This window comes from Scomber japonicus, chromosome 5 (genome assembly GCF_027409825.1).
Source record: "Scomber japonicus isolate fScoJap1 chromosome 5, fScoJap1.pri, whole genome shotgun sequence".
NCBI lineage: Eukaryota > Metazoa > Chordata > Actinopteri > Scombriformes > Scombridae > Scomber > Scomber japonicus.
Genome location: NC_070582.1, coordinates 2,008,599 through 2,023,916, shown reverse-complemented (window position 1 = coordinate 2,023,916; position 15,318 = coordinate 2,008,599). Strand labels below are relative to the sequence as shown.

Here is a 15,318-nt window from a genome sequence, read left to right as displayed (position 1 = left end):
TTCTTCCTTCCTTCCTTCCTCCCTCCCTCCCTCCCTTCCTTCCTCCCTCATTTCCTTCCTTCTTCCTCCCTCCTTCCTTCCTCCCTTCCTCCCTTCCTTCCTTCCTTCCTTCCTCCATGGCTTCTTTCTTCCCTTCCTCTTTTCCTTTCTCCCTCCCTCGTTCCTTATTTCCTCCGTCCTTCCTTCCTTTTCTTCCTTCCATCTGTCCTTCCTCCCTCCCTCCTCCCTTCCTTCTTCCTTCCTTTCCTTACTTCCATCTGTTCTTCCTCCCTCCTTCTCTCCTCCCTTCCTTCCTTCCATCTGTGCTTCCTCCCCCCTACTTTCCTCTCTTTCTTCTTCTCTCCTTCTTTCCTCCCTCCCTCCTACCATCTTTCATTCCTTACTTCTTTCCTCCGTCCTTCCTTCCTTCTTTCCTCTGTCCTTCTTTCCTTCCTTCCTCCCCCCCTCCTACCTTCTTTCCTCCCTCCCTCCCTCCTACCTTCTTTCCTTACTTACTTCTTTCCTCCATCCTTCCTTCCTCCCTTTCTTATTTCCTTTCCTCCCTTCCTTCCTCCAACCCCCTTTTTTCCTTCTGCCGTTCCTTCCTTTCTCCCTCCTTCCTTCCTTCCTTTACTCCCTTCCCTTCCTTCCTTGACTGAACACAACAGGAGGGTTAATGTTAATTTTATTTGACTAAATCTTTTGCTATATTATTTATTATTTTACCAACATTATATAAATATCCTGATATGAGACTAGATAGATTATTATATTGTGATATAAGTGTTTGTCTTATTACAGTTAAATTACCTAATATAATAATAATAATAATAATAATAATAATAATAATATGCTTTTTAAACGAGCTATAATTACGTTTGATTGACACGCGCCCCCTAGCGGAGGAGTGACGTAGGTCTGATGACGTAGACGTTCGATGACCCGCTCAATCAGCTGAGTGTTAATTATAGCTGCTAAAAAAAAAAAAACCTGCACGAGAGATTTGGGACCTGATGACGTTTAATAATAATTAGCAGTTTTATTTAAATAATATTTTACATATAATATAACTCTGTCGGTTATTATACAGCAGCTATAAATTAATATTATACATCATGATTTTTTTATTTTACATTGCTTTATTTTCTCTTCTTGTCTTTTTTAAGGTTAATTATATTTTGTTGCAGAATAAAAATGACAATAAAGTAAAAGTTGACATGATAGAAGCTGCTGATATAAAAAATATTAATATATAATTTAACACATCAATGAGCTGTAAAGAGTCTCATTTATTATTAAGAATTAGAAAATGAACAAAAAGGCGATTTATTAACCCATGAATAAATATAAAGAGACTAAAACACACTGTATGATCCTCAAAATGTCCTAAAACTTAAATTAGTGTGAAATTTAAAAACCAAATAAAATAAAACCAGATTTATATTTTAGGATTTAAAACTCAGCTGTAATAATAATAATAATGTAAAATATATTTATTATATTAAAGCTGAATTTAAAGATGTGTTTGGTCTCATTTATTCATTTCAAACAGCTGATCCTACAACTCAAAATGTTTATAGTGTTAAAATATCACATTATTATTTATTATTATTATTATTTTAAATTATATGTACAAACAATATTATTTTAATTTGTGTCTCAGTTTGTTTAACGAGCTGTTAATGAATGTTAGTGAATGTGTGCAGCTATTAAAGGTTAAAGGGGGAAAAGAAGCAGTTATTAATACCGTTATTATTATAATTGCTGTTTTATTTTTATTGCTGTTATTATTATAATTGTTGCTGTTTTTTATGTTATTACTGTGAATAATCATCTTAAATTGATTCAATTGTCTCAAAAACCATTTATCATTTATATCGAGATCACTGATTTAAGAGATTTATCTTCACCAGCAGACACAGATATCAGATATTAATGTCATATGAATATAAACTGATATAAATCAAATATATTTTAATTATTTTAAATAGTTTTTAGGTGAGAAAAGTTATTAATGTTCATAAACAGCGACTCTACTACCAATAAGAGGATCGGTAGATTTTTATATTTAGCTAACAGCTGTTTTTCTTTTTGTTGTGAGAAAATAACATAAACAAACAATATATTAAAATAAACATGAATATATATAAATTATATATAAAATAAAGCCTGATAACGTTCAGAAATTATAAGCACTAATTCCTCATGATCGTGATATTAATTTAACACAGAAATGATCAGAAATGTCAGTTAATATCAATATAAAGAGACTAATGTAATGATGATGATGATGGTGATGATGATGATGATGATGATGATGATGATGATGAAGGTGATGATGATGATGAAGTCTCACCTGAGTGTGGATGATCTTGTGTCTGCAGAGCGTGCTCGCCTGTCTGAAACCTTTCCCGCAAACTTTACACACGAACGGCCGCGCGCCTGTGTGCACGGGCATGTGGCGCGTCAGGTTGTAGTGCGCGTTAAACACCTGAGAGGGAAAAAATCTATATAAATACACAAAATGACAATAATAATAATAATAATAATAATAATAATAATAATAATAAATAAGAAGAATATTTATTTAAAAAGAAGAGAATCACGAATAAGCTTTAAGACATTTTCCTTCCTATGAATGAGAAGAGCTGCTGTTAATAATACTAATACTACTATTAATACTAATACTACTAATAATACCATTGAGTTTAATTAAATGTAAACAGGCAGAGAGCATTTAACAATAATAATATGTAAATCTGCTGCACAATAAAACCAATTATAATAATAATAGGCCTAATATAAAGATCATTCAGACCAAAAGCAGCGTGGAGATTTAAATTCCGACACAAAGCACAGAGTCCTTTAATGTGAAAGGTAATTATATACCGGGTTTAAATACATATATATAAATTAAAGATGATTTAATTCACATTTTTTGGTTTTTATATGTTTTATTTTATCGTTAAAGACAAAAAGAGAAGTTCGATGTTTTTCCTCAAGGCGCAGAATCCCGCTTATTAAAACGCGACTAATGTAATAAAACCGGAAATAAAAGACTTTAATAATGTAGAAAAAGATTTTAACACAAAAGAAATAAAACCAAATAAAACACATTTATTTTAATTTAACCTGAAAGTTATAAAATAAAAAAGAAGAAACGTTTTATTTTCACGTTTCAATCAAAAACGTAACAAGAATAAATCAGAGTGAATTCATTAGTTTGTTAGTTTTTTCCTTTATAATAAAAACGTCATAATTATAAATTGGATTAATTTAAAGAAGCGTCATTTTTTACATTTCCCTTTAAATCAGATTCAGATCGATGTCATGTTTTTAATTTGATGACTTTTCAGTTTAATGAGCCTAAAAAACAAATCTAAAAAAATCACATCTAATAATTTAAATGTGTTTTTAATCCTCAGAGACTCGTTTCTATTAATAATCTAGATGTTCGTTTTTACTTCACCTGTAGCGTCCAGAAGTAGAATATAAAGCGTTAATCTTCACTTTCTCGCTGTGAACTCAACTAAAGTGAACAGCAGATCAAATTTAGTTTTCTTTTCATTTTCTCCATTGTGACTGTTTTAAGTTTCATCCTTTACAGCTTTTACTAATAAAGACTTTCACCCTAATACCGGAAACACTCAAACTAAGACTAAAAACTACGTCATCAGGCGATAAATACGCATATATATAAAAAACATGTTTTATACTTTTAAACAAGCAGGAGTGAAAAATAAGAGGTGAGAATGATTCTTTTTTATTTTACTTTAATATTACTAATTGTCTCATTTTGCACCTAAAAATATTTATATGTATATTTTGTATTTTTTATGCACCAGGATACATTGCGTCTATTATAAAGGTATAAAACATAAAATAAGATAAGAGCAGATGTTCCGTTATTAGTCCCACACGGAGGAAATTAGCATTATTACGGCAGCAAGTGGACATTAAAATAGAATATAAGAGCAGCAAGAATAATAATACTAATAATAATAAGTACAAAAACAATATAGTAAAAAAATAATGTATGTATCTATTGGTGCATGTTCTCTGTTTAATGGTTAATATAGAGAGTAATGTATCCTGGTGGAGATATAACTCATAAAATATAAAATATACAAAATATTTTTATTACTTTTTAGTTGCGAAATGAGACAATTAGTAAGATTAAAGTAAAATAAAAAAGAATAATTCTCACTTTTTATTTTCCTCTCCTGTCTGTTTAATGGTTAAGGTATAAAACATGTATATATTTTTATGTATCTGGTGCATGTTGCCTGTTCAAGGGTTAATATAGAGGCGAAAAATTAAATAATAGGTAGATATATTTTACTTTTTAGGCGCAAAATGAGACAATTAATAACATTAAAGTAAAATAAAAATAATAATTCTCACATCTTATTTTCCACTCATGTCCGTTTTAAGCGTTAATAAAACTAAACTGACTTAAAAAACTAAATAAAATAAAAACTAATGAACATTTCTGTCGTACCTTCCCGCAGACCTCGCACGTGAACACTTTGGGTTTGCTGCCGGGGCACGCGCCGCTGAGCCGGGCCACAGTGGATCCCTTAAAGATCTTGTCAGAGAGGATCTGGTCCCGCTCCTTCATGTAGTGCTGGATCTGGATCTGGCTCTGAGTCAGCTCCTTAAAGGCCCCACCGACCGGAAACCGATCCCCACTCTGCTGCTGCACGCACGGCTTGCTCTTCTCCACGAGGAGCGCCTTGTGCCTCGCGCTCAGCAGGTAGGAGGCCATGGGATGCAGGTGCAGGCCCGCGGGAGGAGCGCACGACCCGCCGTCCCCGCTGCAGTTCAGGTAACACACGGTACCCATGGTGGTGGGGAACGCGGACTGGTTCACGACCCGGGGTCTGAACAGCTTATACTGACCCGGGCTCGAGCTCACAGCGGAGTCCTCGTGCTGTTGCTGCTGCTGCTGCTGGTGGCTCTTATAGTTCAACCCAAAACCCAAAAAGTCTGCAGGAGTAGCGAGAGAGGAGGCGTCCAGGTGTCCCGCGTCCAGCCCGGTGATGCTGAGCCGGTGCTCGTACCCGAGAGGCAGCAGCGGGATCATGCAGTGCAGCGAGGACGGGCAGTGGTCGGGTTTCCCCACGGGAGCGGGCTGGAGCCAGCTGGGGAGCGGGATCGACCTGGGTTCGGGGGTCCGGGCCATAATCCGGTCGATGGAGAAAGCGAGAGGTTTGGTGGTGGCGGTGGCGGTGCCGCCGGGGGAGAGCATGTCTGAGCCCGCCGGATGGCTCCCAGAAGCCGGGGGGGGGGAGCCGAGGAGCCCCGCTGTGCGCCGGAGAGGAGCGTCCATCACCTCCGCAACAACAACAACAAGCTGCTGGAGGGAAGCCGGGGGTCGGTGTTACTCCTCATCTACCGGGGAACCCCCCCTCTCTACAATACCAAAAAGAAAAAAAAAAGAAAAAAGAAAAAGAAGAAGAAGAAGAAGAAGAAGAAGAAGCACCGGTTCCCCCAGTTTATTGGCGCCGGTGTCGGACAGTCAGGGCCGGTTGTGACTCGCTCGATAGCGGCGTGTGGAGAGCCGAGACCTCGCCGATCGTTACCGTCCAGGAGAAGAAGATAATTTGCTCAAAAAATCCTCCTCAGTCGATTCTGTGTCAGAGGAGGAGGAGATGAAGAGGAGAGGAAGAGGAGGAGAGGAGGAGGTTGTCCTTTACTTGGCAGGACTCCTGCTCAACTGGAAGGTATTTGGTAAATCCCAGGTCCCCTTGTGGCTTCGCGTGACATCATTTTTTCTTTTTTTTCCCTTCCTTTTCTCTCTTTGACGGGGTCACGAGCTGTCAGAGCTTCACTTTTTTTTTTTTTTTTTTTGGGATCTTTGGCTTCTGAAACCTTTTTTTACGCACGAGCCTCTCAGTGAAGACACGGATCTGTCCACGAGGCTCAACTCAACCCTTAAAACAGGCACGAGAGGAACATGGTTTTTACGCACTTTGATGTTACTACTTGTCACATTTTGCGCCTACAAAATAAAACATTTCCACAAATTATTTAAAGAATATTTTGTATATTTTGGATTTTTATGAGTTGGGATACACTGCCATCTATTATTAAGGTATAAAACATATATATATGTGTGTCTACTGGTGCCTGTTTAAGAGTTAAGACACAAAACGGAGAAAGATATTAAACAGAAAATTGATTTTGAAGTTTGGGCGATTTTTTGATTTTCTTATTTTACGGAGCAGATTTGAAGCCGCCGGAACGCGTAAAGACTCTTTTTTAAAAACTCTACACAGACTAATAATTATCAGCTAAAAACCCAACAAGAGGAAAAAAGCCTGCGCGCTCTGCTCTCATCACTTCTTCACGTCTTTTTTCAGCCACACAGACGCAAACAGACTTTCTTTTTTACGCGCAGCAAGAAGCAAGAAGCGAGGGAATAAAGAAAATTAAAAAAAAAACGCAAATTCCAGAAGAAGAAAAAGAAGAATGAGAGAGAGAGAGAGAGAGAGAGAGAGAGAGAGAGAGAGAGAGAGAGAGAGAGAGAGAGGGTGAATGTGTAAAAAGAAAAGAAAGCGGACAACAATAGCTTGATCCTGTCTGCTGAGGACTGAGACGATGAATGAGCTGAATTTACTTTTCAAGGGTTTCAACAAAAAGCTGGAGACAAATAAAAGTGACCGCTGAGGGCCTGAAGACGCGCAGCAGTAACTGATGGTCTTTTATTCATGCTACACATTAAATATATCATAATCTGAATATTATTATTGTTTTTTTTTAAAGTAAATATATCTGTGTAAGCTTGTTATTAGTTTATATGAATGACGCTTTAGGAAATGAAACCTGGCCTGTTAAATAAAAGGCGTTAAAACATCGGCTTATAATAAAAATGACATGATGATGAAATCCAGACAAAATAAATAAAAGCTTTAACCAAACACATTAAAATCTGATCATTTAGCTTCAGAATATGAAATAAATACAGTCAGAATTTACAAATGATTAAAATGATGTCTAAATAAAAAAATCAGAGTGAATTAAAGCTCCGGTGAAAAACGTGGTTTTTAAATAAAATAATAAAATGGACGGTAATTGAAGCAGCTGAGCTCCAGAGTCATTTAATAAAACCTTAAAATGATGTGAAATGAATTAATGATCATATTTAAAACAGGAATATGACACATTTCAGGTTTTCTGTTGGTACATTTAGGATGTTTCATGTTTCATATTTCCATAAAAATCACACCGCTGGTATTTGACCTATAAACAATTTTATACAGAAGCCTAATTATTTATTATTATACTAAATAAACATGTTAAACCATCATATTAATATGATACACGCTATACCCTACACCCTTCTGCAGTGTTACAGGCCTTCAATCATTTTATTTATTTGCTTTTATTTCGTTTTTCTTCATATCATAATTTTATTTTTATCATTTTTTTTTGTCTTTTAATGGCTTTAAAAATACTACATTCATTATAATGTTATGAAATGTAATAATAATACTAATAATGATAATAATACCACTACTACTACTACTACTAATAATAATAATGATAACAGTATGGGGGGGGGGGGGGGGTGCCGCGGGGGTATGGAGGCCTTAATGAGCCAATTCAAACCAATTAGATGTGCAGAAATGCGGCGATGACGTCATAAATGTGAACAGCGTAAAACTGCACTGTAAAAAAACATCAAGCAGCAAATTTTGTGAAATCAACTAATATTTTTTTTTTATCATTAGCTTTATTTAAATACTTAAATGTCCATGAACATTTTTTTTTAATTATATAATATTTCAGAAGTCATATTTATGGTATTTTTGAGCTGAAATGATGAGTTTGAGCTTTACTGTCTCCAGACTCCTCAAACCAAATATAATCTGAAGTAGATTTAAAGATTCAAATAATAAACTAACAAATCTAAAATATGCACTAACTATATAACATAATAATAATATTTAATCAAGATAACGTCTCTTTGTTCACTCAACCGAAAATGTTTAGATTAAAACAAATATGAAAATTAGTACTACAGTTTGAGGTACTAGTACTTTACTGTAGTACAGTTTGAGGTACTAGTACTTTACTGTAGTACAGTTAGAGGTACTAGTACTTTACTGTAGTACAGTTTGAGGTACTAGTACTCTACTGTAGTACAGTTTGAGGTACTAGTACTTTACTGCAGTACAGTTAGAGGTACTAGTACTTTACTGCAGTACAGTACAGTTTGAGGTACTAGTACTTTACTGTAGTACAGTTTGAGGTACTAGTACTTTACTGTAGTACAGTTTGAGGTACTAGTACTTTACTGTAGTACAGTTAGAGGTACTAGTACTTTACTGTAGTACAGTTTGAGGTACTAGTACTTTACTGTAGTACAGTTTGAGGTACTAGTACTTTACTGTAGTACAGTTAGAGGTACTAGTACTTTACTGTAGTACAGTTTGAGGTACTAGTACTCTACTGTAGTACAGTTTGAGGTACTAGTACTTTACTGCAGTACAGTTAGAGGTACTAGTACTTTACTGCAGTACAGTACAGTTTGAGGTACTAGTACTTTACTGTAGTACAGTTTGAGGTACTAGTACTTTACTGTAGTACAGTTTGAGGTACTAGTACTTTACTGTAGTATTTCCATGTGTTACCCTCCATGGCGGTCTTCTGCATACTTTACTTTCCTGTTGTCCTCAGGTCAAGGAATGACAGAAGGAAGGACAGGAGGAAGAAAGGAAGGGAGGAAGGAGGAAAAGAGGAAGGAAGTAAGGAGAGAAGGAAAGGAGGAAGTAAGGGAGGAAGGAAGGAAGGAAGGAGGGAGGGAGGAAAGAAGGGAGGAAGGAAAGGAGGAAAAGAGGAAGGAAGGGAGGAGAGAAGGGAGGAAGGAAGGAAGGAAGGAAGGAAGGAAAGGAGTATGGAGGTAGGAAGGAAAGAAGGAAGGAAAGAAAGAAAGGAATAGGGAGGGGGAAGGATGGAAGGAGGAGGGAGCAAAGAAAGAGGGTAGAAGGAAGGAAGGAAGGAAGGAACAGTCAAAAGAGATGGGGTCAATTTGACCCGGGAGGACGACAGGAATTAATGAGTTTGATCATTTCTGAGTTTTCAAATTAAAAGCCTCTAAATGTTGTTTCTGTTTCTTCAGCTTTTATCTCCTGATTCATTTAGTTTTTATCTCACTATGAGTTTAAACCCATTCAGATCTTTTACCGTCTTGCTCTCATATTAATTATAAATGTTTATTTTTGAAGCCTCACAGCAGACTGAACATCAGATCAATATCTCTCTGTTTATTGGTCTGCAACACATTCTTAACTTGAACTCTTAACTTGAAATCTGAACTGTATTTCCTTTTATCTTTCTCTTTTTCTGAAGAACGTTGCATCCTCAGTGATTTCTGACATAAAATGAGAATAATAATAATAATAATAATAATAATAATGATCTGAGTAGTTTGTGTCTCCGTCAGGCAGCAGCAGCAGCAGACTGTTTTTATGCGGGTCGAAAGGTTTGATGCTCATTTTAATGAGCAAAGAAAAGAAAACAGCTGATGGACGACAGCCAGCCGACAGTCATCAGAGAACAGAAATCCATAAACCTACATGATTACAGTAGAGAAACAGAGAAAATGTATTTATATGCTGATTATTGTTTAACCTCTTAATGGACGCTGTTCCGTCAACGGGACGGACCGGAAGTTGGGAGGTAGCCACAAGTTCTTCTGAATGTTTTAAACACCAACCCTTAAACATATATATTCATGCCGTACATCGTTGGAAAGCTTAGATTCTCCTGATTCATTCAAGACCACTCACGACTTATATGGTTGCTCACAGCCGTAATAGTATTAGCGATTAGCTCAGCTAGCCCCTGAGCTAAGTAAGAAAAGCTATAATGCCTACATACCTTCAAAGTCTTCCCTTTATCCACAACGATCATCTTATGACTCAGGGCTTCCGGTACAGATCGCCAAATATCCATTCTTGTGAAATATGAAATCCGTTTCCATAAAACCGGAATACTTTCCTCAATATGTCAACATGTATTTAGTCCAACACGTAACGTAATAACACAAATAACAAACCATATACGGTCCGTTTATGTCATTTCCTGACCTGCGCGTGCATCTCAGAGTACACGTGACTAGATGTTTACGACCGTGAGCCTCTCCTGCTTCTGACGACACCACACACAAGCCAATCGGTGTTTAGGATTAGGCAGTACATGTCTCCAAAGCCAATGAGGACATGTGACCGACAACAATGACGACATGGCTTTGATTGACAGCTGTTCCAGCCAATGGAAATATTCGGTGAAATGAAGTTGATAACCTTTTAGCCAATAGTCTAAGGTTTCCAACGGTGTATGACACTAAGCTATTAGGTTTGGCTGTCCATAAACAAACTCCAAGCGTAACCGGCGTGCGCCCTGTGCGTAAAAGAGTTGAACCATATATCATTACGCACTCGGCATTTTGGTACACGGTTGGTTCTTCTTCGACTTAACATATGACTTATACCAAAATAAACAGATAGATAGATAGATAGATATGGCCAAACAAAAAAAATATGGTTATATGTAATAATAACAATAATAATAACAATAATAATAATAATAATATGGCGTCAGCTTTCATTAGAGACCAAAATTTTGATTGAAGGCAAAGGGGTTGTGAAGTTATAGGTGTTTGATTGTGGTTATACAGCTTTGGTAACCAAGGTAACCAAGTGTCCATTTGGAGTCTCCAAAAAGGACCTGAGGAAAACGCATGGACATACCTGTTGAAACATTACTCTGAAAAATTCATCTTTTGGTCTTTTGACTCCAAAAGGACTGCATGAAGCCAAGACCTGTGGCTGTGGCCTCATTGTGTCTATATCCCGCTGAGAGGTCCCTGACCCCTAACCCTGCCCCCCCCCCAACCCCTAACCCTGAGAGGTCCCTGAATGTCTGTACACATGTCATTGTAAAGGCAAACCTATGGGCGAGTAAACAACCCCATCATTGTAACCTCTGCCACTCTTTGTCAGTAAGTCACAGAATCACACAGACACTTTTACAAGAATCCTGAGAGTGTTTCCTTTCCAATGATACCAGACACATCTCTGAGTCTCAAACTATGTGGGATCTGTGCTGCTCACAACTTGGGAATGTCGTTTAGGCTAACAGCATAAAAAACAGGGGCGTGTGTTAAGTGGTTAATAAACGCCCATCATTTCAAAACCATGGGCACAAAACAGACTGCAGTTTTTTGGTTTCCTCATTCAGCCGTAACAGCAGAGTGAGGTCCAACGCTGATGATGTTGGATGTGTTTGGGTCAAGTTCAAGTTTATCCAACCATCTCTAGATTGAGCTGGTTTTGCACATATTGTCATGTTGAGATAGGAAAAGGTTTTTATTCCATCGTATAGTGCAGCATTAATATTTGAAACCTGGTGTGTTTGGACCAAACCAGAAAAAACAGACCAAAGTAGCATCACATGGAAATACTACAGTTAAGTACAAGTACCTCAAACTGTACTGCAGTAAAGTATAAATACCTCAAACTGTACTACAGTAAAGTACTAGTACCTCCAACTGTACTACAGTAAAGTACAAGTCGTCATCGTCGTAGTCGTCTTCTTCCGCTTCTCCGGGGTCGGGTCGCGGGGGCAGCAGCCTAAGCAGGAAGCCCAGACTTCCCTCTCCCCAGCCACTTCGTCCAGCTCTTCCCGGGGGATCCCGAGGCGTTCCCAGGCCAGCCGAGAGACATAGTCTCTCCAGCGTGTCCTGGGTCTCCTACCGGTGGGATGGGCCCTGAACACCTCACCAGGGAGGTGTCCAGGAGGCATCCTGACTAGATGCCACCTCATCTGGCTCCTCTCAACGCGGAGGAGCAGCGGGTCTACTCCGAGCTCCTCCCGGATGACCGAGATTCTCACCCTATCTCTAAGGGAGAGCCCAGCCACCCTACGGAGGAAGCTCATTTCGGCGGCTTGTACCTGCGATCTTGTTCTTTGGGTCACTAAGCTCATGGTCACCCAAAGCTCATGACCAGAGGTGAGGGTAGGAACCAAGATCGACTGGTAAATCCAGAGCTTTGCCTTTCGGCTCAGCTCTCTTTTCACCACGACAGATCTGTGCAGAGTCCACATTACTGCAGACGCTGCACTGATCCGCCTGTCAATCTCCCGTTCCATCCTTCCCTCACTCATGAACAAGACCCCGAGGTACTTGAACTCCTCCACTCAGGGCAGGATCTCATCCCCAACCTGGAGAGTGCATTCCACCCTTTTCCGGTTGAGGACCATGGACTCGGATTTGGAGGTGCTGATTCTCATCCTGGCCGCTGCACACTTGGCTGTGAACCGATCCAGTGAGAGTTGGAGGTCACGGTCTGATGAAGCCAACAGGACCACATCATCTGCAAAAAGCAGTGACCCAATCCTGAGGTCACCAAACCGGACCCCCTCAATGCCGTGGCTGCGCCTAGAAATCCTGTCCATAAAAATTATGAACAGGATCAGTGACAAAGGGCAGCCCTGGCGGAGTCCAACTCTCACTGGAAACAAGTCCGACTTATTACCGGCAATGCGGACCAAGCTCTGACACCGGTCATACAGGGAACGGACGGCCCTTATCAGGGGGGGTCCGATACCCCGTATTCCCGGAGAACCCCCGACAGGACTCCCCGAGGGACACGGTCGAATGCCTTCTCCAAGTCCACAAAACACATGTGGACTGGTTGGGCAAACTCCCAACACCCTCAAGGATCCTGCAGAGGGTGTAGAGCTGGTCCACAGTTCCACGGCCTGGACGAAAACAACACTGCTCCTCCTGAATCCGAGGTTCGACTATCCGACGGACCCTCCTCTCCAGCACCCCCGAATAGACCTTACCAGGGAGGCTGAGGAGTGTGATCCCCCTGTAGTTGGAACACACCCTCCGGTCCCCCTTCTTAAAAAGAGGGACCACCACCCCAGTCTGCCAATCCAGAGGCACTGCCCCCGATGTCCACGCGATGCTGCAGAGTCGTGTCAAGTACAAGTACCTCAAACTGTACTTAATTACAGTAGTTGAGTAAATGTACTTAGTTACTTTCCACCACTGTTTAATTGTTGAAGTATAAATCGAGTGAATAAAAACGAGATGAAAACAGTTGCTTTAAAAACACTTTTAATCGTGACATTTAAGACACCTGAACAAAACAGGTGCACAATAAAGACAATATAAATATACTTCTTCATATAGATGTTTGTCTGCACTGACACGAACTGGACCGGACAGTTAAAACAAACAGCAGGTCGATTCGAGGCCGACACCCAAAATTCAAAAACTGTTTTTGTCTTTTTTTCTCAACGACGACACAAAAAACAGACGGCAGCTACGAGATGCTTCATCCACTCACAGCTCATCAGATTTAACACATTAACCCTCCTGTTGTCCTCGAGTCAAGGAAGGAAGGGAGGAAGGAAGGAAGGAAAGGAGGGAAGGAGGGAAAGGAGGGAGGAAGGAAGAGAAGGAAGGAGGGAATGCAGGAAGGAAGGGAGGAAAGGAAAGTAGGAAGGAAGGAAGGTACGAGGGAGGGATTGAGGAAAGAAGGAAGGAAGGTAGGAGGGAGGAAAGAAGGAAGGATGGAAGGAAGGAAAGGAGGAAGGAAGGAGGGAATGCAGGAAGAAAGGAAGCAAAAGAGGGAGGAAGGAAAGGAAGGAAGGACGGCGGAAAGAAGGAAGGAAGGTAGGAGGGAGGGATAAAGGAAAAGAGGAAGGGAGGAAGGAAGGAAAGAAGGACAGAGGAAAGAAGGAAGGGAGGGAGGGTGGAAGGAAGGAAAGAAGGAGGGAGGGAGAGTGGAAGGAAAGAAAGAGAGAAGGAGGGAGGAAGGAAGGAAGGAAGGAAGGAAAGAAGGAACAGTCAAAACAGACGGGGTCAATTTGACCCGGGAGGACGACAGGAAGGTTAATCAGATTCTCTCTCAGCATGTTCCTGTAAAAACTAACAAAGAAAAACAAAAACTGGAGAGTTCAGACATTTTCAGTTTGTTCTTACGTTTCTAAGACTTTGAGATGATGATGCAACACCAGGAAGTACGACCATATCAACACCAGGAAGTACGACCATATCACTCACAGCTCAATATTATTCTTCACAACAGTAAAATATCACAATGAACAGAGATGACAGCAGATCTACATCAACATGCCGTCGCCATAACCCTAACCCTACATTTGAGATTGTGTATTTGGATTTTTGGGACATTTTTTCACAATTTTCTGACCAAACAACTAATCAATTAACTGAGAAGATAATTGTCAGATAGTTAGTTGCAGCTTTAAGTTGTCTGGGTGAGTAAATGATCGGATTTTATGCTAGAAATAAAGTCCAGGTTGTAAAAAACGGTAATTATCCTTTAACCCTTCTGTTGTGCTCAGGTCAAGGAAGGAAGGGAGGAAAGAGGAAGAAAGGAAGGAAGGGAGGGAGGAAATAGGAAGGAAGGAAGGAAGGGAGGAAATAGGAAGGAAGGAAAGGAGGAAAGAAGGAAGGAAGGAATGGAGGAAAAGAGGGAGGAAGGAAGGAAGGAAGGAAGTAACGAAGGAAGGAAGGAAGGAGGAAAAGAGGAAGGAAGTAAGGAGAGGAAAGAAGGAATGAGGAAGGAAGGAACAAACGAACGAACAAAATGAGGAAGGAAGGAAGGAAGGAAGGAAGTAACGAATGAAGGAAGGAAAGGAGGAAAGAAGGAAGGAAGGAAGGGAGGAAAAGAGGGACGAAGGAAGGAAGGAAATGAGGAAGGAAGGAAGGAGGAAAAGAGGAAGGAAGTAAGGAGAGGAAAGAAGGAAGGAAGGAAGGAAGGAAGAAGAGAAGGAAGGAAGGAACAGTCAAAAGAGATAGGGTCAATTTGACCCGGGAGCACAACAGGAAGGTTAAGTTAAAAGATGATCCTGAAGTGTCGGATGTAAACCATCCATCACAGTTCAGAGACTCACTTTGTGCTTCAGCTTGGACCTGCTGAAGTCTGTGATGACACTTCTAAAATAAAGTGTGGATCAATAATCTGGATAAAAGCCGTCTGATTGTCTGACTGCTGGACTCTACAGGTGAAGAAATGATTGTAAAGAGTATGAATATGACCTAAACTGTGTTATATGTGAAGTTTTGATCAGTTTTTGAAACTAATTCTGTCTCAGATCTCTTCTTCTGTTCTCTTAACCTTCCTGTCGTCCTAAAGGGTCAAATTGACCCGTCTGTTTTGACTGTTCCTTCCTTCCTTCCTTCCTTCCATCTGTGCTTCCTCTCTCCTTCTCTCTTTCTTTGATTCTTCTCTCTTTCTTCCCTTCCTCCATCTCCCTTTCTTCCTTCCTTCTGTCCTTCCTCCCCCTACC

General features: G+C 39.8%; 1 protein-coding gene across 1 annotated transcript in view; it reads right to left on the bottom strand.

The window, feature by feature from the left end:
• Window positions 1-5,311, bottom strand: part of fezf1 (FEZ family zinc finger 1) — a 7,242-nt gene extending 1,931 nt beyond the window's left edge. The window contains exons 1-2 of the mRNA XM_053319379.1: window positions 4,481-5,311; window positions 2,336-2,470 (exon numbers count right to left, since the gene is read on the bottom strand). Coding sequence (XP_053175354.1) covers window positions 2,336-2,470; window positions 4,481-5,311 — 966 coding nt within the window. The remainder of the gene's footprint in view (window positions 1-2,335; window positions 2,471-4,480) is intronic.
• Between the last annotated feature and the right edge of the window lie 10,007 nt (window positions 5,312-15,318).